General features: G+C 42.7%; 1 protein-coding gene across 5 annotated transcripts in view; it reads right to left on the bottom strand.

Moving 5' to 3' along the window:
• The window catches only part of LOC138245989 (monocarboxylate transporter 6-like), a 505423-nt gene that overhangs the window by 148944 nt on the left and 333059 nt on the right, over positions 1 to 23420 (bottom strand). For all 5 annotated transcript variants that reach the window (XM_069200115.1, XM_069200114.1, XM_069200112.1 and 2 more), the window contains one exon: positions 9398 to 9629. In XM_069200115.1, the coding sequence (XP_069056216.1) occupies positions 9398 to 9602 (205 nt within the window). In that variant the 5' untranslated portion in view covers positions 9603 to 9629. The remainder of the gene's footprint in view (positions 1 to 9397; positions 9630 to 23420) is intronic.

The following is a 23420-nucleotide window of genomic DNA, read 5'->3' as shown; positions in this document are numbered from 1 at the left end:
AAGAATAGGAAAAAGCAGCCACATCTTGAGCCAATAAAACAGGGGATGGAATATAAATTTTTGAAAAAACTAACAAAGGGTGGGCCGTGCATTAATCTGGAGTTGGCGCCACTGGTTGAACGTATAAGGTGTAGCTGGCTATAATGTTACAGGACTAGCTCGGCTTGTCACAGCACTAGCTATAACGTGTCCTCCTCTGACCTCCATGTCCTGCCTGCCCCAGATCATGACACACTCTGATTACTTTCCATCTGGGAACAACTATGGCAGAGATGCACAAAGTCAAACACCTAGCAGCTACAATGGAGGCTGCATGGAGCACATTAATGTAGTTTTGTGCTGAGTGTTGACACATGCTTATTGGCAATGACAAGACACAGCACTCTGCAAAACCAGGACTCAGCTGCGAGAGCCACAGAGTAGTGTTAATGGGGCTGCCGGTCACTTAAAAAAATAGAACCATTGGCTGAAGTGGGCTAACCCATTGCTCTACGCTGTATGCTGTGGTGGGCGGAAGCAAAATGTGAATGACAGATGAACAAACCAATGGATGCAGAAGGCTGACTGAAAGCCCCGCTCAGTATAAATGTATATGTATGTATTTTTAAAATTATTCTTCTGGGAAAAAGGTTGTTGCTTACACTGGACCTACATGAAGGAGATATTTAAATCCTGGAGAACAGTACATCAAACAAAGATACAATTCAGAACTTCAACAAACAGACATGGAAAAGACTAAGGAATGTACGTGAGGCATATGGCTCTTCATACTAAACTGAAGAACCTGAGTAAATTTACTGACACAATTTACACAGTTTCTAGAGCCAATGCTCAAACATAACCTGGAGAGTACAAGCACAATGGTCAAACCTAAAGAGACACACAGAATACAGGAACAAATGGAAAACAAATGATCAAGCAAGAACCACGACCAAAGCAAACACATTGGCAAAGCCAACAGGTCTGGCGTCATCTGCAAGCCTTTTGGCAATTCTTGTTTTGTTTTGTCAGGGCTTTCGCAAAACATTATGGTTTGGGAAGCTGCCAGGAGTTTGTTAATCTACAAAAAAGAAAATGACTAAAGATGGCGTCACTCAATAGTGAAGTCAGCAAGTGGCTGAAGAGGGGTGGCAGTTGCCCCTTGATACATGCTTGCAAGGGTTGGAGAAAAATGTGAATGAGACAATCACAGACAAATGGATCAAGTGTAGGTGAAAACGCCCATAAGTAACTATGTCATACACATAATTTTAATAAAATCAAGTCTTGGCTAACACAGACCTAAAAAAGACAATTGTTGTGCCTTTGAATGTCCAACAGACCAATGAATGAAGAACGCTCGCTGAAAGCCCCTTTAAGTAAGTATATTGTACATATATTTTTTTTAAAGTCAACAGGTCTTGGCTAAAGCCAGACCTAAAAATAATCAACTGCAACACCGTGACAGAAGGTAGAATCAGCAATAGTAAAGGAGTTTATGCTGCCATTCATGTTGGGCAACCGCAAAACATGACCATCACTACTGCTTGATCACCAATAGCTACGCAGGCGTCCCCAAGAGTATCAACCTGGATACGTTAATCTGTCTTGAAAGCAGCTAACTAATCACAGCATGATCAGCCACATATATAACCTTAATTTACAGGTTAACAGAAAAGGGAAAATATTTCAATGCTTTGTCAACTTCCAAAAACACTTGACTCACTCTAGCAAACAAGACTCTGTAAAACCCTTGAAAATGGTTTTGAACTTAATGTCTATACTTTCACAGCATGAATTTAATCATATAAAAATGCAGTTCTTCCACAATACTCCCTTTCAATCTCTTCCCAAGAGGACACATGACTCCAGTCCTGCAATCACTCAACTGGCTGCATGAAGCTTGATAAACCATGTTCATAGCACTCTACAGTGTCCACAGAGCCTCCCTTGGAAAAGGACCATTTAACCTACAAGTTCAATTCAAGTAGAACATTGAGCTCCAGAACTGCACCACAGATCACCTCACCACCTTGATATAGGACATCCATAGGAGACAACACTCTCCTTATAAGCAGCCAAGCTCTTGAACTAACTACCAGCCAAGATGTGAAGCAATCAGGACCATTTACACTTCGAAGAGAGGTAATACCATTGCTATTCCCAAAAAAGTACAACATTCCATACCCCTGGGTTAATCATCCCTTAAGTACAAACTACAGTCCACAGATCTGAAACATAACAGGCACCTCACAACTTCCTATGTCTTGGTACGTTATGACTATGCCGAACCTGGGTATTTTATTATATAAATTCATATGTAACTGTCCTGAGCCTCATTAATACCAATTTCATAACATTCAGTGACAGGCAAACAAGCTAAGGGCCATGCCCATCACCCACTACTGTACCAGTCTACAGCAAAAAGAAAAACACCCATTATCACCTGAACAGGCATGGAATAACTAAAGAGATCTACCATAGTCCACTGGCCAATGAAGGACTCTAACGTAGTCCACCACTGTGGATCCAACTACCTATAGACTATGATAGGTTATTGACACAGGGGTGTGATGCAGGAGGCCCCCCAAACCTTCAGAGGACACCCAACTCTTCAAGGTCCTCACCTAGCTCAATGCCAATGAATATCTAAGAGATAGGGGAGCCACAGAGGCCCTTCATCACATTCTGTTGCGTTATGCCACAATATTAACACATCATAATGGCAATCGTATGTGGAATGATAGTAACAAATACCAGCCCACCACATCTCCCCAACATCTCTCCCACCAACCAATGCCTGCTCAGAGCCATACACTAAAAAATAAAAATCTCAGAATGGGCAACTGAGGGCGGTAACCGACTTAGTGGACTATGATCATAAATTCTATAAGGCGAAATGTAGAGTTGTTAAACCCTGCCAGCATACTGAAAACCATAAACTGCACACCTGTCTCTCACACTTGTTCACTCATCAAACTGCCTAGCACTGCATCCCATAACATGATAACTGCACAACATGGAAATACTCCCCACATACGGTCAAAAGAAAGAGAACACCTTCCAACCAGACACTTTACATTGTGTAACATTCTACTCATGTGGACAAGCACTTTAGCCCCTAAAAAGTAGTAAGCACTATATAAATGTCACAATATAATGCAGAAAGTGCCTAAAAAACAGGCCATTCAAGTGTTGAATACAATGAAGGATAAAATGCAAAGAATGAACTCACTGATGAACTATCAGTACTTAGTTTGTGCTGCTGGTGCAAGTGGTGGGCAGAGGCACTTATTTTTAGCACTATGAGTGAGTTTTCATCATGAGACTTTGACCCACAGAAAGAAAGCAGCATGGGTGAAACAGAATCTTCAAGAATGAGCTAAAGAAACGGGGAGAGTAGTGTTATAGAGGAAAGAGGCATGCAGAGGAATCAAAACTATACAGCCTTGGCGTTTGGCAACTGGCTTTCAGCAGGGCTGCAGTGGGCCCCAAAGAAAAAACTCTGGGCCGCTGCAAACTTAAAAGTTAAGTACTGGACTGAATTTATTTGATAGAGTACTCGGAAGAGAGCCTGTTTATGACAGTGGTGTGTGTGCCCCCCTCTCCCCAGCACCCACATATACATCAAGCGAGACCCTAGCCCAACAGAAAACACAAACCTACTTCTGTGTACTCTCAGAAAAGTTGGACGGTGCTGTGTCTGTGGTTTGCATTTGAAAACAAGTAATCCTATTCAATGTGCCTCTCCCAACCTGTATCCGGAACTAGACTACCATTTATTTCCCCGGACATTTAAATGAGTGTCTGCGGACATTGCGTGGCCACTGCTGAATCTGAGGTAGTGGTGTTTGCAGGTGGGGTCACAAGCACTCATTTTGGGGCCCAGCTCTTATATGCCCTCATTAGTCATTGACCCAGAACAAGAGAGAAAACGAAAAATAGAAAAGGGGGAAAGACAGTGGAAGAGAAAGATGGAAAAACACTGACGGAGAAACAAAGCAGGGCTGGAAAATAACCTTCAAAAGTGAGATAAAGTGTCAGCGGGTTCCTGGTGGTAGATGAAAGGAATGAGGTGGAATCAAGAGTATACCGCAATGGTATTCTGCATCCTTGACATTAGATTTGCTTGTGCGGAAAATTTTGGACACCAGTGCTTACTCTCTTACAAATTAAGCAGTGAGGAGGCCATTTTTGAGGGCCTAGGGCTGTTGTTGGTGTCTCTGCCACTTTCTTTCAGCTCCCTGAGGTTAACTGCAAGAGGCAGAGCTTGGGTATCAGGACAGACTGGGAAAGGTGAAAGAGAGAGCAAGAGGAGGGAGAAGAGAGAGACGAGAGAAGAAACACTAGGATGATGTTCACACAATTTAACGTTTTGCATCAGACATATCTCTCCCCTGGAAAGTGGGAGAAATATATGGTATATGGAAATGAGCCTAGGCCTTGCCCACGTTGCACGTCTCTCATCGTAAATGTTTTGTCACAAGGTCCAGAGTTGCTCAGTAGTGCCGATATGGAGAAGCTGCAGCCAGAGATGGAAAGCAGTCCAGAGGTATGCTTGTTGGAAGGATTCTATCATCCCAAACCCCAAAAAGTGGGTAATAAATTCCTACACTTGGCACTAGCATTGCCCAAACGTTTAGTAGCAATGACATGGAAGAAGGGTAGTGGGCCCTCATAAGGTAGGTGGAAAAAGATGTTTAAGAATGAAAAAGGGCACAGGAGGAGGTTCCGTGACATGAAGAGTTGCGTCACTGCATAGCCTCCCTATGTCAGATTTGTGGAGTGAAGTGATATTGAGCTTTGCTGAATACACAAGTGACACGGATCCCAATAAACTGTTTCAACAAACATATGTAGCTGGAGATAACAGAACACACCTGCATACGCTGCACCCTTAGTGCCTGTCGTGTACAGTACTTTTAATGGTCTGGCTTGACAGAGCAGCTGTCACTTGACTTTATGTAAGCATTACTAGAGAGGGGCTTTGGCTTCACCCACATGTTGGGAGTCAGGGGTACATCTTTTCATTGAGCAGGGGTTGTGTGCTTCCACAAAAAAAGTGCTAATCCTCCACACAGCTGTGATCATATTGTTTATTTGTCCAGCAGCCTAGCTTGGACTTTCAGGGACACACACACATGGCATTGTAATGCTGTTAAAGCGTCTATGATAACGAGATCATTTCTGTTGTTTTTCTCTGGCAGCAGCATAGATGGGAAGAGGACAATCATTAGCATACAATGAGTTTTAGGTCTGGCTCGACAGTGCAACTTTCACCTGACCTTTTAACCTATACCAATATTAATTTAGAGTTATTTGCCTCTACACAAATACACATTCATTCCCATGCTATTTACTAGTAATGTTTCACATTACCGTACACCATCTTTTAAAGGCCAGATCTATTGGCATTGCCAATTCTTGTTTATTTGGGGGCTCCAGATCTGAACAATTAAAGTATGCTGAGTACCTCACAGCTACTTAATGCACAGATGTTAAGTTTTGTGTTGAGCCTGTTAAATTTATTGTTTTGCTATTATTAATTCACACTGTTAATATGCATTTTAGCTTAAAAACGAATACAATATATGGTTGAAAAGTTACAATAAAAAATAAAAAACAGGTTGAGAGAGAGAGAGGAGAGCAAGGTAAAGAGTGACTGGATGGATAGAGAGAGAAAGGTGACTAGTTTCCACATTTTCCCAGGCCTGCTTTTGGTTCCCAGTCCTGCTTCTATCACCTTGAAATAACACATCTGCTTTACTTGGAATGAGACAGGCTGCTGACATGTTTACACAGCGGTTGCACTTGGAGCTGGATGAGATAAACAAAATAATATGCAGAACCTTTAAATTTGGCAGCCATACACAGCCAAGGGGTGTTGTAATTGTTTTTTCTGCATGGTATTATGAAATTTGTAAGGGAACATGCGAAATTTGTAAGGGAACAAGAGTATCAGCGTCTCAGATAGAAACAGCATACCAACATGTTAAGAGTAGTTGTTATATTTATTATCACCTTCATCAGCATTAGTAATACGATATTTTTTAGCACAACATACATACCAAGGAGTCTCTGGGCACTAACAGAAAGACCTACTGATGCCGGGGAACATGAGCATTAAGCAGAGATGTACGAAAACTAGTTATTAAAAATCCAAGTTTTCGCACCTTCCTGAAATTCAGCAAAGTGGTTGCGGAGTGCAGTTTGAGGGTAAGCTGTGCTAGGCTTGCACGCCCTGGGTTCGAAAAGTTTGGACGCCCCATTTTTAGGGTCGAAAGCGTGCAAGGACTCTGGACCACGTTGCAACCTCTATGTGGGCTTCTAACCATGCCCATGTCACGTCTGTCACTTTCATTAGTTTGTGGGCTTACCTTCCGAAAATCGATTGATTCCATTTGAGAAAAGCATGCAACCGTAATGCCTTTTCCGGTGTTTAGCCCTCCTCGAGCGCACCAGTAAACTACTGAAAACATATGAGGCTCTGTGTTTTCAGATTGTTTCTGGACTACTTTATCTTGTCATTTCCTGAGCAGTGCGATCTCGCTGGACAGAAGTCGAGCGCTTTGCATGACATCAACCCTGTTACATGGATAATTGCACTTTTGCTGGTTACACGGATAATTGCACTTTTGCTGGTAACATGCATAATTGTACTTATGCCGATAAATTTCACTGCAATCAAACTTCTGTTTCCTTTTTTGTGTCTCCTTCACACGGATGGCTACCATCGGCTCGCATATGTGAAACTGTTTTACTTTTCATTATTAGTTTAAGTGGCAAGAAAAGTCTGGTTGGGAGTTAACAACGCTAATAGCTCTAACATGAGCAAACGCGAGACCTGTTGCATTGTAAATTCTTGTTTTATTATCTTTATAGTGGGAAATCTTACAAAGCACCTCGGAGCTGAATCTCAGACTTCGAGATGGACCAAATTCAGGACATTTTTCCCTTAGAAAACTGGAACCAGTATTATACAATATTTTGTTCATCATGCACGCTGTTTTAAAGAACAATCTTCTGCAGTGAGAGGCAATGACTTTAGTATTTATGATTGGTCACGTGACTACTTCAAATATTACACTGTTGGTAAAAGGTAAAGGGATGCCCTCTGACATCCCAGCTACAACTGCCCTTTAATGACGAAACGTGTCTAGCAGGGATCTTAGATCTATGCAAGAGCCACCTGTTGAGCTCTGATCAAGGGCCGTCAACCAGGACTTTGTCAACATCAGTTTGTATCACAGAGAGTAAAATATCGAATGCTTCTCTGTAAAAGCAACATTGCATTTTTACAGTTACAAGTCATAGAAACCCCTCAAAATGAAATAATAAATCCTCTGGCGAGGAAGCGCTACCCACAGCATAGCTTGAGACACATACCTGCCAGAAGAGAATGGCAAATCTACTATTAGAAGAAGCTGAACAGGAGGTGCAGCCAAGCATCATGGCAGAAGTCTCATAAGTCTCTCCCAAGCATAGCCCCATCTGATCGTTGGAACTGTTGCAGGGGGCTGCCCCATGCTGAAGGTGACGTTCGTGAGGTCTCAGTGGGGATGTACCACAGGGAAATGCAGATTGTGTTGCTGAGCCCGGACCATGCCCTACTACCCAGAGGGTAGCTGGGGGCCTCTCGTGGAGCTAGCTGTGTAAGAGACCATGCTGGCTGACCAGATGTGGGGTATTGACAGGTCTGGTTGGAATCTTACTAGGGATTTTTGATTTTATGGGGTCTTTAATGTTAAAGAGTCCAGCCATCAATGGTCGAGACAGGGTTCCTGGCTTCAGTGGCGCCGTGGGCACCCTGTGGGCTCTTAGTGGAGAGATATTTGGACAACCCTCCTGGAGCCACAGTCAGACAAACGCCTTGGACTAGGGCAGCTGGTCTTAACGTTGCACTTTTCTTGTCCTTCAGTGCCCGGGGATTGGAGGGAGTTAATGAACAGCCCTGAAGCGGCCGACCTTTCTGGCCTGCCCTGAGATTGTGAAATACTTTGGGGAGAAGTGGCAGGCAGATGGTGGACAGTGGTGAGCAGCAGAGGGCTCCCCTCTTTCTCTCCTTACAGGCAGTCGAGAGGGCAACGTTTACTACTATGTGCTTATGCTACAACAGAGGAGTTCTTACATGGACCCAACATGGTATCCAATATGTGACAGAGATGGCCAGGGTGGCCCATATGGGAGGTATGTGGCGATCAATGGCAGGTTACACCAGGCATAGTTGGCCATTGTGAGTATTTATGCACCCAATACCTCGCAAACTGAGTTTTGGGACAGTCTGCAGGAATATGCCCTAATGGCAATGCACAGACTGGCCTAGTGGGGTTGAGACTTCAACGGCTTGCACCCTACTAACATCCCCAAGACCTCCTCTAACCCTCATACTCAAAACCTGCACGTGGGAATTGTAAATGAAGAGAAAAGGTTAGGATGCAGGTAATGAAGGTGGAGACAGAGAGAGGAGAGAGGGTAAGGGAAAATGCAGGAATAGAAAAGGAAGGAAGAGTACAGATAGAGAACAGGAAACAAAAGAAAGGAGTTTAAGGAATAAAGTGAGAGGAGATCTAAGAAAGGGACACTGAAGAGAGGAGAGCACGAGGAAGAGAGACGTGAGAGGAAAAGAAAAGGAGACAAGAAAAGAAGAAGGTGAAGAGGAGGGAGAGGTAAAAGTAGAGAGGAGGAAGATATAGATGAAAAGGAGAGGAAGTGACCAAAGGAAAGAGAAAAGGGAGGAAGGTAAACGGAACAAGAAGAGAAGACAGGAAGAGAAAAATAAGGAAAGCAAAGAGGAGGAAGAGAAGAGAGGCAGATAATGTGTGATAAGACAGGAAGAGGAGAGTAAAGGCAGAAGAAGAGGGGGGACAGAGGAAGAGGAGGGAGGGAGCAGGAGGAGGAGGGAGAGGGGAAGAGGTTTTGGAGAAAAAAAGAGAATATGAGAGCAAGAGGTGCGAAAGGAAGAGAACTCGGGGAAGAAAAGAGAGAATTAAGTTGTACAGAGGAGATAGCAAGAGGAGAGAAAGAAGGTAGAGTAGGAGGAAGGAGAGAGGAGTAGAGGAGCAAGAAGGCACGCTAAATGGGGAGGGAAGATGAGAGAAAGAAGGGAGAGCAGGAGGCTGGAGAAAGGAGAAAGGAGTAGAGGAGCAAGAAAGCAAAGATGAGGGGAGAGGAGGGAGGTGTTGTTTGAAGAAGAGAGGAGAGTTTTTTGGAGAGGAGAGTTGCTTGGAGAGGAGTGCTGTTTGGAGAGAAGAGAAATGTTGTGAGTAGAGGAGAGGAGACTAGAGGACTGTTGTTAGGAGAGGAGAGGAGAAACGAGAACAGGAGAGGAGAGGCCAGAAGAGGAGAGTTAATATGAGGAACAGAATTATAAGAGAAGTGCTGTAGTAAAAAAGAAAGTCTCTCCAGCCTGCTTTCTTACCCCCCGCGTGCAGCACTGCTGTCACAATGGATGGGAACCACGATGTCTCACTGTTGCTGGCCTGGAAGGAGGTTTGGATGTCCGTGTAGAAGACGCCAATACATGATGGGAAGCCAAGGGTCATTCCCTGGGACAGCACGACTGCCAGCAGCACCACCCAGGCCCAGCCCTGGTCCGGGACCTCTTGGGCCCGGCCAGTGGCCATGCCGCCAAGATCCACCAACAGCTGATTCTGCAGAGGAAAGAGAGACAGTGTAAGGGGAATCAACAAAGTGAGAGAACTAGGTGAAAGAAGCACTGGCAAAGCCAGTAGGTTTCATTTTTGAGACCCATTGGCTTTGTCAATGTTTTTTAGTCATTCAGTACGGTATACCCCAATGTGTGCAGCATAGATGGGGAGCTTCAACAGAGACGACGTGGGTAGGGCAGCATATAGACCATGGTTGGGGAAGCAATGTGGGGGTGGGGAAGAGAAGCATAAGGAGTGTATGGGTGGTAGGAAGCAATATGGAGGGCAGGGAGATTGAAGCAACATGGAGGACAGGGGTGGGATGAAGAAGCAATGGACAACAGGGATGAAGGCTGTGAGTGGGCTGAAGCAACACAGAGGGAGGAGGGAGGAGAGAAACAACATGCAGGGTGGGGTGAAAAGGAGAAGCAATGGGTGACAGAATAAAATGAAGTGGGTGGAGGAGAAGCATACAGGCCTGAAAGCAACAGCGGATGACAAAAGAGCAAATGCACCATAGAGGTGATGGGTTGAAGCACATGGGTGACCGACAATCACACAAAGCGCAGGGGAGGAGAAGTATGTGAGGGAGAAAGCTGAAAAACATTTTAACTTCCATGAAGTGCACAGCCCAAAAAAATAAGTAGTGCTTGGAAAGCAAGCAGTGGAAGCAGGGCAGCCAACCAATGAAAAGAGATGGTAAACAGGCTGTGCTCCATGGGAGGGTCAAACACGTGATTGACAACCTGGGATGCAAATATGAAGCAGGCAATAAGAGTGATAGGAAAGCCAAACAATGGTAAGCAGTATGCAGGCTCCATTTCCCGTATACTATTGGTACAACATACAGCACATGCACTGTCTAGTATACTTGACCTAAAAAATAACAAGGGCAACAGAAAGAAAGTGTGAGTTGAACACAGAGGAGGGCACGGGAAATAAGAGCAGTGTGAGGGAGGAAATAAAGGAAAACTAGAACATGGGGCAGCAGTGCTTAACGTGTAAAAACAAAATACAGACATAATAATATTAAGGTCAGAGTTTTTCTTCCAGGCCGGATGTCTATGCAGCTGAATGCCAGGTTAGCCAAAGGCTACTAAGGGCCTGATTACGACCTTGGCGGAGGGGATTACTCCGTCCTAAATGTGACAGATATCCCGTCCGCCGTATTACAAGTTCCATTATATTCTATGGAACTTGTAACACGGAGGACTGAATATCCGTCACATTTGGGACAGAGTAATACCCTCCGTCGAGGTCGTAATCAGGCCCTTAGTCTTGATTGCACATGATTTCTTTTACTTCCACCCTATACTTCCTGTCTTTTTAACTAAGTGTACCAAGTTCTTTTTTCACACTGGATTTCTCTCTTTGTCACCATATTTATATCTTTATTTTTTTCAGTTCCTCCTTCCTTCTCACTTTTCTGTCTTTCTCTCCCCAGTCAAAGTCTGATAAAAATGTATGTAAGAAAAGGTAGGAAGAGCGGGAGAGAAGATATTGTGAGAGAAAGTGAAGGCAGTGTGAAGGGTGGAGATAGCGAGGCAAAGAGACAACAGTGTGAGTCGTAGAGAAGCCAGGTGTGGAAGAAAGAGGAAAGTTTGAAGGAATGAGGTAGATGAAGAGAAGATGAGAGGAAAAGAGAACTTGGCGAGGGGAAGAAATAAAGTGTGGGACAAACAAGGAAATGTGAGACCAGGACATGGCAGGACAAGAGAATAGAATAGAAAATAGGACAGGGACGAGACATCGGGCAGGGAAAGAAAGGCAGAATCAACAGAAGAAAGGCGAGGCTGAAAGGTGGAGACACCAGTGAGGGAAGAAAGAGTGAGGAAAAGAGAGGGCAGGGCGGGAGGAAGAGTGAACAGGGTGAGGGGAATGGATGAGAGAATGAGGGGAAGAGAGGGATGGGTGAGCTGAAGACAGGACAGAATAAAGGGAAGAGACAACAGTGTGGGGAGGAGTCTAAAGACAGAGGTAAGGCAGTCTAGGATGAGAGAAAGAGTTGATTGGTGGGTAAGAAAGGACAGGATCTAGGGAGGACAAAGTACAGAGGGGAAGAGCGGTTGATGTATGTGGAAAAGAGGACAAGACGAGAACAAAGGAAAGGTTGAGGACAGTGGTATCAGAAGATCCTGTCAGGGTGAAAGTTGAGAATAAAGGCAAGGAGGTGGAAGTGTGGACAGGGCGAGGGTGGTCTAGAGTTGAAATAGGAGTAAATTCTGGAAACTAAAAAACTATTCTTTATGCTAATCCAATAATGAATTACTCAGATATGAATATTGACATCATGTAATCTGAGTTGGGAAAGAAAACGGGGGAATCCCTAGTTGATCGTTTTAGGACACATGCATTTAACTCAGAGAATGTCACACATGTGCTGGAGTCAACCAAGTTTAGAATAATTCAGGAAGTCACCTTTCTCCTCCCCACTCAATCCAATTATTTTATTTGCTTTGATTTTAACATATCCACAAAACCAATATAATTAAATACATTGTTATCAACAATCCCTCTACATATGACAATTGCCTAAAAAAATATTTCATAACATTCATAGGGGAAACTGACTAAGATTCATGCAGCACAATGGTTTGCAAAATTCAACTGTGCTTCAGCTGCATTACATTGACGAACATTGGGCATCATTGTATTCACATCAGGTTGTGTGTCCCTAGGCTGCCGAAAACACAAGCATAAAAAATGTTGTGCTTGTGTGATGCTATATCTTAAGTAGCATGGCCCCTTGGTGTAAAAGCTATCAATAAGTATCTTGTGTGGCTTTTGTACTTTAAGCATACCCTGAAGTACAACTGTCTTTGCGCAGATGATTGACCATGGATAAAGTGTGTTTTTGCGATTATCACTAGTATTATGCATTCAAAAATCTGTAACTTTTGCCACATTTTTGCATGTTGTAATTTATTGCTCCTATTTCATGCAATGCACTGTCGTAGAAACTTGTGTGGCTTTACTAGCCATGGGTTTGCGCTAACTCTTATGGGAGTTTAAGCAGTTCCAACCCAATAATGCCCCCTTTACATTCTATACCATGGAATTTTATTCTAGGCGATGCAACGCCATTTATAGCACTGCTTGTGGATACCTTCAGCAGAAAACTACCTTTTGCCTGAGAAACATGATCAATGCCATTGTTTGAGTCGCTATGTGCCATGCACGCTCCCCTGGGAAAACATAAGTACATCTGGGCTGCAGTATCTCACACTTTGAAAAATAAGTTAAAAACGTCTTAAAAATCAAATATTTTAGAACAATCTGCACAGGCCTGGAAAATATAAATGCATTGGAGAGCATCCTACAGAGTACTAGCATTCGAGTTCAGCATGTGCTTGTTGACTACTTTTTTCTACACCAGATAAATAAGGGCATGACAAAATAATATGGTTGCTATCCTGGAATCCATTTTAGCCTAGGCGACAAGAAGAATCTCCAACCCAACATCCCTGATTTATTTCAATGGGGAGAAACCTAGGGCCAGATGTAGGAAGCCGTTTGCATGGTGCAAACTGCGAAAATCGCAGTTTGCGCCATGCAAACGGCCTAACGTGATGCCCATTCACAAATTGCGAGTCGGTACAACTCGCAATTTGTGAATGCGACTCGTAAATAGGAAGGGGTGTTCCCTTCCTATTTGCGACTCGCATCGCAATTCAGAATTGCTTTGTGACCGCGAATGCGGTCGCAAAGCAACTCGCAGTTACCACCAGGGTCACACTGGTGGTAACTCATTAGCAAAAGGGAAGGGGTCCCCATGGGACCCCTTCCCCTTTGTGAATGTTGCCCAGAATGTTTTTTCAGAGCAGGCAGTGGTCCAATGGACCACTGCCTACACTGACAAAACGAAACCAAATGGTTTCAGTATTTTTTTCATTTTGCAACCCGTTTTCCTTTAAGGAAAACGGACTGCAAAATGAAGAAAAAAAAACTGCTTTATTTAAAAAACAGTCACAGTCATGGAGGTCTGCTGACTTCAGCAGGCCACCATCCCTGTGAGTGCAGGGACTCGCTATGGGGTTGCATAATGCGACCCACCTCATTAATATTGATGAGGTGGGTCTTTACGACCCCATAGCGAGTCGCAGACGGTGTCAGACACCGTTCTGCATCAGAGATTGCGACTCGGAAATTACGAGTCAGACAGACTCGCAATTTCCGAGTCGCAATCTCAGAGTTTGCTACATGTGGCCCCTAGTTCCCAAAATTAAGAAAAAATCCCACTGTTCCATAGCATCCACTAAATGTAAAAGGTATCCATGCACACAACAAAGACTACAGTGAGCTAAATCATTTGTATGACTGTAAACACACTAATCCATTACTAATTTATTGTGTATTACCCAACCTGCACTACAAGTTCACAGGTTTTTATAAGAGATTTAGATCTTACAATGAGATCTACAATATTCAAAATTACATCTATTAATACAGCTTTAAAAAGGGGCTAAAAAAATGTAAATAAATTACAACACATCAATTTATTAACTGGACAATTTATCATCTCCCCTAGCAGCTACTGCTGATGTAAAACCATATTTTTAAAAGTGGTTTAAAAAATCTCTGTTGATAATTTTTTAATGCAGGACAAGCAAATATAGCCTGTTCAATCGTTTGTACATCATTTTTCAACAAGGTGCATATCCCAAAGGGAATGGGTAAAGTATTTGTACCATCACACACAGTAATACAGTGAAAACACTACAAAATGGACACCACACCAGTTTAGAAAAAAGCCAATATTTATCTAAATCAAACAAGACCAAAAGGACAAAAATCCAGCATACACAAGTAAAGTTATGATTTAAAAAAATAAATAAAGAATCTTACTCCATAGAAAACAATGGAAACGTTGTTATACAAAATACCTGGTTTGCGTAAAAAATAAAGCTGCACAGGCGAGCGTGCGTCAGAAAAGTCAGCGATGCGTTTATTCCTTACTCGCAAGTGAGGCCATGCGTCGATTCTTCTCAGGTCAGGGAGGCGGGCGATGCATTGTTTTTTTTCCCACAAGAGAGCAATGCATCGATTTCTAGATGGGCACCTCGGGTCCGGGCAGGTTCACGTTGAGTTTGACACCCAGCAATGATGCATGTAAAAATTGGCAACACAGTGATGGAGAACCACACTGCGTGGGGTTTGCGTCATTTTCAGCAGCTGCAAGCAGGTGTTGCGTTGTTTTTCAAGCCGTGATGCAGGTGATGCATCGATTTCTAAGCCACGATGTAGGTGGTGCTTTGTTTTTACAGTCGCGTTGCAGGTGATGCCTCAAAAGTTTCCCTGCAGGGCTCCTCTGCATGGATTTACACCTTGTTTCTAACAGCTGCACCTTCCAAGGGCCCAGGGACCGGATAGGGCACCACTTGGTGGGGCAGGAGTCTCAGCAGAGAGTCCAAGTGCTGGCAGAGGAAGTCTTTGATGGCCCTGAGACTTAAAAACAGGAGACAAGCTCAACCCAAGCCCCTGGAGACACTTCACAAGCAGGTATATACCACAAAATCCAGTTCTTGTCCTCTTTCAGGCAGAAGCAGCAACTGCAGGCCAACCTAGCAAAGCACAGTCACAGGAAAAGCAGCAGTACTCCTCCTCCAGCTCTTCAGCTTTTCTCCTTGGCAGAGGTTCCTCTTGAATCCAGAAGTAATCTAAAAATCTGGGGTTTCGGGTCCACTACTTATACCCGTTTCTGGCTTTGACGTTGGCAAACTTCAAAGGAAAGTCTTTGTTGTTCACAAGATCCTGCCTTGCCCAGGCTTGCCTCCAGACACACACCAGGGGGTTGGAGACTGTATTGTGTGAGGGCAGGCACAGCCCATTCAGGTATAAGTGTCAGCTCCTCCCTTCACTCGAACCCACATGAGCCATCAGGTTATGCAAGCTACACCCCAGCTCCCTTTGTGTAACTATCTAGAGGGAATTCACCACAGCCCAACTGTCAGTCTGACCCAGACAGGGAATACACAAGCAGGCAACGTCACAGAATGGGTTAAGCAAGAAAATGCCCACTTTCTAAAAGTGTCATTTTCAAACTGAGTGGGTCCATTTGCCAGGTCCAATTGGCAGTTTACAACTGCACACACAGACATTGCAGTGGCAGGTCACAGCCATGTTTACAGGACTACTCATGTGGGTGGCACAATCAGTGCTGCAGGTCCACTGGTAGCATTTGATTTACAGGTCCTGGGCACCTCTGGTGCACTTTACTAGGGACTTACTAGTAAATCAAACATGCCAATCATGGAAAAGCCAATTACACATACAATTTACACAGGGAGCACTTGCACTTTAGCACTGGTCAGTAGTGGTAAAGTGCCCAGAGTACCAAAACCAGCAAAAACAAAGTCCAGTACACAGTCAAAACATGTGAAGCAGAGGCAAAAAAAGACAGGAGAGACCACGCCAAGGATGCCAGGTCTAACAGGTGGGGTTTTTCACAGTCATACCTGCCTATCTTCTTGTGTAACGGGACACCACGTAGCGTTGTGAAGAGCAATAACAAATTTGAAAAGACCTCCAAAAGTATGATGGTTTTATCCTCTACCAATTCAAGTAGGATAGATATTACACATTTAGAAAAAAACATTCCTGTGGCATCCAACAGGGTAATATGCCTATAATTACTTGGTATGTTTAAGGGGTCTTTTTTATGTAGCGGCGGGATAATATTACCCATCCAAGAGCTAGAGACCTTTCCTGTATAATAGCAATAATGAAAGAACACCACTAAGTAAGAGGCCGATAAGTCCAGATCCAATGTTATGATGGTAATGGGTAATTGATCTGGACCTCTTGCACAGGTGTTCCTGGCATCTTTAAGATAATGTAACACCTCCTGTCTAGATGGAGGGTAAAGAGGAGGACATCTCTCATCTGATATCTCCCAGGGGAGTCCATAAAACTGTTGCTATCTGCCTCTTTGTTCAAAGCATAAAGGGAAGTTATATTTTTTTGGGCTAGCAATATTATTTATCTTGGGCCTAGAGAAAGAGACACTATTTTCACTCATACTTTTCCTGAAGGGTTTTTCATTTTTACATGTCACTGCTTCTGATATTTTTACCCTAATGTTATCAGAATCTTTTGAATTCTTACAAACCTAATTTGTCTTCTTCTCTGTTGAGAGATCCACTTGTTATGTTCTATTGCCTTCTTTGTGAATAATTAATTACCTTATTAAAATAAACAATTTATTGAAATTCTTAGACTGCCTTATGGTTTTTTACATTGGCTACCTACCATATTCGGAGTTACCCTCACAAATCTTTTCATATGCACCGCAAATATGTCAACAGGTAACCAACCTAATGGGGAAAGGCTTTCAATAATTTTCTTTAATTCTACTGATAGCGACTGCTTGTGTTTCATGGTCCATAATATTTTTCCATTTGTATCACTAAATATTACCTCCTCACTATCTGGGATCTGCCATTAGTGTACAACATCTGCCTTCTCGTTGATAGTGCAAAGCAGAATACTGCAGTCACTCCAGATGTTATCACCTTTAGTTTCCATAAAAAGGGAAAAACCATGTATGAGCCGATAACATAGTCAATTATCATAGCCAATATATCTGTAAAATAAGTAGGGTGAGCTGGAATATCACTCTGCAATCTCCCATTAATGATAATTAAATCATGTTCACTGCATGGCTCCAGGAGCAGAGTTTCTCTTTTATTTGTCCTGGAGCAGGCAGGGAACACAGTGGCCAGTATATTAACAGCCTGTTCCTGTTCATTATCCACGAATAGAGCTAAACAATTGTTAGGGATAGTAGTGTTAAAATCTCCCATTGTAAAGACCTTTGAAATCCCTACTTTCTGCAAAACCATATTTATATATTGAAAAAACTCACTTAACAAGTGATTGTTTTCTTGACCAGGTACAATATAAAGATTGACCAAAATAAAAGGAAAGACAGAGCAAGGACCGGACTTCTGCTCTGGAAATACAATACAATACATTCAATTTGATTGATGATAATACACCTGATTTTTCAAACGGAAAGTTACTGATTATACAGAAGCTAAACCAATACTAGCATGGCCTCTCTGACTTAGTAGCAGGACAGCTAATCACATAATACTTTTCATACTGAATAGCAGCAGGTGCCCATGCTTCTTGTAGACAATTTACCACAGGTCTTAATGTATTCAGATTCTCCATTTCCCCAGGATATTCCAACAGACAACTATATTCCATGACAATTTTAATGGAGTGGTTTGAACTATTAAACACTCTGAGTCCTCACATTTGGAGCAGCCACTTTTTCACTATTTAACAGCCCTGCTAACCAAGCCCATTGGGATACATCATCATTTTTTGGCTCCAGGCCAGATGTATAATCATTATATAATAATACCACCCTAAAGACAGCCTTGCAAGAAAGTAATGTTAATTTTGCATTAATGCCCATCTCTTCCTGTAAAATAGTACATTCCTCAATGGGGCATAAGATTGGCGAATACATTTTTCCCTCCTACACGCAAGACCTTATTTTTAAGAGGAGAAAGTACAATATCACTTCCTTGAGCCATAAAGAACTCACAAGTGTTCAAGATTAAGTTCACAATAACTGGCAATTTAAATGTAACCCTTGTTTTCTTCTCTACTCCTGTGTCTCGTAGTTCCACCAATTCCAAATCACTACTCCTCACCAATTTAAATTGGTCTACCTGTGCCAGAAGATTCAACAGAGAAGACTGATTTAAAAAAACGGAATCATCCTCAAATAAGATAATAAATTCGAGAATTGTAATTTCCACCTCTGTCATTTGCACTTTTTTTCTGGTAAGTGTGATGATATTTGGGGCCATTTTCTAGAGAGTCAGACAGTCGACGCTGAACAAATGCAGATGAGTCAGATTCAGAGTAGAATATGACGCTAATATTTCCTTTTTTGAGTCCCAGAATGAGTGAATAATTGAAACAGAGTTTTTCAGGCCAATGGACATCTTACCAACCTGATTATCTAACACAATACTTTTTTTAGTCACAGTTTCCGGCGCTTTTGATGATATTGACCTACTTGTCCTACTTGACTCACAGACATTCTCTGTAGCAATAGCTGAGTTCAGACTCGTTCTAGCAGCTATTGGCTACACTCTTTCTCCAGGGTCTATTAAGTTCTCTGTAGAAGGAATTTCAATAGGGAATTTCACTTTTCGAGCCCCTGTTTTATTTATTCCTTTCAGCTTTCTTTTTTTCCGCTTTTTTCTGCTCTTTCCCTTTTTGTGGATCGAAACTGTGGCCAGAGACTTTTCCACTGCTGCTTCCTTTTTTCCTTTCAGTTTAAAGACTGAAAAAACTTCATTTTCTATGGGTTGCATCGTAGAAGAGCAATGTTTACCCTTAGCTACCCTTCAGGAAACTTGGAGAGATTAATCCATTTCCAAGCCCCAAGAAGCTCGAGTGAAGATACATCTACCTCCGGCATTTATTTATGTGGATTTTTCAGTATTTTTGAAGTGGGACAACCAACTTCTACACCAATGTCAATCTTTTGAACAAAACTATCTTGGACAACCTGCTTTAAGACCAACACATGGACACCTTCCCCCCACACAGATTTCATTGGGAGTTCTTTCAGATAGCATGGGAGGATTACAGATAGCATGTCCAAGATATGATCTAAGCTGTCCATGGTTTTTTCCAGAAGATTCACGATAGAGGACAACATTCTCTCGAGACACTGGAGTGTTTTAGGGAAGCAGACAGAATTGTCATAGAGATTTACTGATGGATTAAGCGGTAATTCTGATACCACAGATAGATTTGGCCCTGACGAAACATTAACACTTGGTGTACTGCAGTAAAATTCCATTGATTTTTTTTCTATGATAATGGCACCACCCTCTCTGAGATACTCCTATTCAACATTGATGAAGCCGCCTTAAACGGAGATGTCTCCGGTAGAGTATATTCTACAATTAAGGCGATAACACTGGAGTGGTCAGTCTGTTGGATTTTCTGGATTTTCTCTGGAAGGCAATCCAATGGGCCTGACCTAGGAAAACATTGTAAACAGTTGGGTCTGATCTAGGAAAACATTCTATAGAGTACTCAATATTAGTTGACCCAACATTATCAAGAGGAAGTAGGGAAATATCAAGGAATTTCTTGCCACACAAGGAATCATTATAAGTAATCTCAGTATCACCCAAAGGGCCATCCAATGGTGTTTTTTATTTTTGTAACGTCTTTTATAGATGCTAGATCAGCTTCCATTTTGAGATGTTCTTCACCAGATTTCATAAAATATACCGGAATAGTTGACTTTTCTTTTAAGTGCGTTATTCCTTAGATCAGTGGTTCCCAATCTGTGGTCCGGGGGCTCTACGACTGCTTAGAAATTTTCAAATTTTAACAGATTTGGTCCCCAGCTTTCAGTAATGACTCAGCGGGGGGGGTGCCCAGATTCCAGTAATGATTCAGTGGGGGTCCACAGGTTCCGGTATTGATAAAGTGGGGGTACACAAAAGTCAAAAGGCTGGGGACCACTGCCTTAGTTGATTTGATTTACTCTTTTGACAACACCCTGTAGAGATTATTGTCCCAGATCACAACTTTTTTGCAGTCATAGTTTATGTATTATATAATGTATATAAAAAAAATAGGTAAAGTAGCCAAACCATTGAATCAGCATTTCCGAGATGGAAGTAGCAACACAAAGACCCTCAAGGAACATATACTGACCATGAATCGAACTAGGTGCTCCCTTCCTTCGGTTCTGTTAAGCTCAAATCCTCTCAGATCAGCTCAAGACCCTTCCTCCACCAGCCAGATATATGCACTCCTACACAGCGGATAGTGGCATGAGAGAAGATAAGATAAATCTGCTCTGATTCACAAATCACAGGATGTTAAGGCAACAGGCTCCTTGAAGGAAAGAAGCAGGACAACTGCAAGCTGAACTGGCACCTAGATCGGACGCTTCCGTAGATGACTCTCCCCCTTCCTGCGCATAATGCACTGCAATATGGCAAGATCCTTTGGAGTGGCTCACAGCGCATCTTCTTCAGCAGCACCAGTTAGTGGCCAGTTGGTGGCTAAGAGATTACTGCAACAAACGTAGTGCCACATGTGTTGTCAAAATCTGGGGTCCAAGCTGAGACCAGGCGTAGGATGGACTGCGAAGTTCACAGCGCCTCCTGTAGGATCAGGGAGGGCTGCGGTGTGGCACAACATGGGCCCGCTGCTCACCCTGCACAGATATCCACCATTGCAGGGCTTACCAGTTCTGGAACTGGCATTTAGGCTAGCCGCCTGTGCTGATGATGAAGGTCAGATACCGTTATATTTGGCATCTATTAAAGGAACAACTATCAGCAGCTGTCACCCGGTGATGCTTGCCTCGTAGAGCAGGACCTTACAGCTGATTCCTCACACTGCAGTAAGATGCAGTGACACAGATTCCTCATAGGGCAGTAGGATGCAGTGCAAGGTGTCTTCTTCAACACAAATGACAATCACTAACACCCCCAGACCGGAAGGGAGGCCTCCAAGAGGTCCCTGGATAGAAGAGCCCAGCTCAGCCGGCTCTTGGCAGAGATTTCCTCCAGGATTATTCCGTTTATTTCTACAAACACAATAGAAGGTGCTGACAATTCCCTACCTGAGCAGAAACCTGTGCAGATATTTCGAGGCTTTCTCCTCCTCCTGGGGCTACAGTGGGGAAGGTGCAGATTTGAGGTCCGGGTGGACGGGGTCTGTGAGGGTCTGAAGATGAAGATAACTGCACTGACAGACAGGTGGTCCTTCCTCCTCTGCAGCAGGCCGGACACACAAGGAGAGGCCGGGAGTCCAGCTGCAGTAGATTTAGAACGCTTTTCGGCAAGGCCAACTTATGCAGAACATATCTAGTGTTCCATTCCTGAGTTGGTTCTGAATTCCATTCACTTTTACCAGATCATCAATCCTGCCTTTTTAACCATGATTTAAATGGTACCATAATTTTATGAAAACTCCCTACGCCGTATTCACTATTTCTTCTACTTGTAATTCAAGATGTCAAGACTGTATGGAGATAGAATGAGAGCGATAGGTGCCTCTTCCACACATTTTCTTCTAGAATCTCATACTTCATCTATTGTGAGGCTTGGACATGCTCAGCTCTATGTAAGAGGCAATAGTCGCTTTTATCTAATATGTTTGCAGCAATGATAAATGGAACTTTTCACAGTTTCCCTACAAAGCCTCTCCAACTTGCAATACAAGCTAGGACACATTTTCACTTTCAAATGCTCCAACAGACAAGAAAACAGCTTTTGTTCTTAAGCTCAGAATCCTGCTCTTTTAAGTGAAAATGAGAGTGATAAAATTATTTTGAACATATTTTTCTCAGAGGATTGCAATCTGTTGTAGACGTAAGTGGATCAGGTCCATGATTATTAAATCATCTGCATGTTGCAACACTTGTACCTACACGATTAGTTCTGGTCTTTTTCAATAAATTAATAACTCAGTAACTTAAGAAAATCAACCATGGACAAGGATAACAAAAAGGGAGGAGGTATAAGTTCCTGCCTTGAGTTGGTTTCTGTTCTCACCTTTACAAGACCCAAGTCTCTTCCCATTACTACTTGCACCCATGTGTGAGAGTGGAGGTAAACCACTGTCTTTATTAGCTGTTCCTCTCCTCTGTTTTTTTCATTCAACTCCAGGGCGTTACACGGACCAGCCTTATTAAAGTATGTGAATAAGAGACAAGCGCCACATATACCACAATACCCTCCCTTTTTACTTATTTGTAGAGTATTACATTTAATATTGTGATATTGCCTGTAACTGAGTAAGTTTCACAGAATCCAGTCTGCTCAATGGAAATTATATCATTTTCATGTGCTCAAATTATCAAATGACAGACATACTTCGAAAATAATTTTCCTGTAAATCTATGGCATGCTTATCTCTCCCTTTTTATGTACCATAAGAACAACACTATAATCCCAAGATGGCTCCTTCCATCGATAAGCATTCCAGAAATAATGTGGTCTATAAGTTAGCATAGTGTAACGGATCCTGACCAATTAACGCTGCAGGAAAATTACATCAGCCATGAGCATCTGAGCTGCTCCTCATACCTGTTATTACTTCACCACACTTTCCACCATTGGCAACAGCACAGAGTTTACCTGATAAGCATTGGTGTGTCCCTTTCTTCAAGACCATCATGATCATGCTTAAAGAAGATGTCCATTTTTCCTGCACTGACTTCCAATACAGTTTCCATAACAGGGACTGCTTTCCTCTATACTACTGACCACAATTAATATTCCTTTGCTCTTACCCTACAGATTTTAACATTTCTCAACTCTCTTCCAAACAATTTTCATTTGGGATCTATATTGTGTTGCAATCTAATTACACAGCCAGCAAGATAATGTCAATCAGTTTCAGTCCCTTTAAGAAAATGTCTTCTGATTCAACTGAACAAAACTGAAAACATGATCACCAGAAACGTAGGTGTCGACATGACATCCATTCACACGTGCTTCAGGAGCACTGAAGACCCCAACACCAGCTCAGAAGGTAAAGTCCTGGTGTTTTGCTCTCTACTTTTCATCGCAAATAGCAGCTATCAGAAAATCACAAGTTGATGCAAGATAAATTCAATGCTTGCAGGAAAGTGAGAACCTAGCTCACAAATACCCTAGGTCTTTCTTAGCTGCTCTCCTGTGATGCAAGCTGTGCTGGAGCACTGTAGAAGGAAACCTAAAAACTCAGTAGGATCTCAATTCAAGCAGCCAGAATGTGCCCTTACTTGGAGAAATCAGATCATATTGG

Source organism: Pleurodeles waltl, chromosome 7 (genome assembly GCF_031143425.1).
Source record: "Pleurodeles waltl isolate 20211129_DDA chromosome 7, aPleWal1.hap1.20221129, whole genome shotgun sequence".
Lineage (NCBI taxonomy): Eukaryota > Metazoa > Chordata > Amphibia > Caudata > Salamandridae > Pleurodeles > Pleurodeles waltl.
This window is presented reverse-complemented; position numbering and strand designations above follow the sequence as displayed.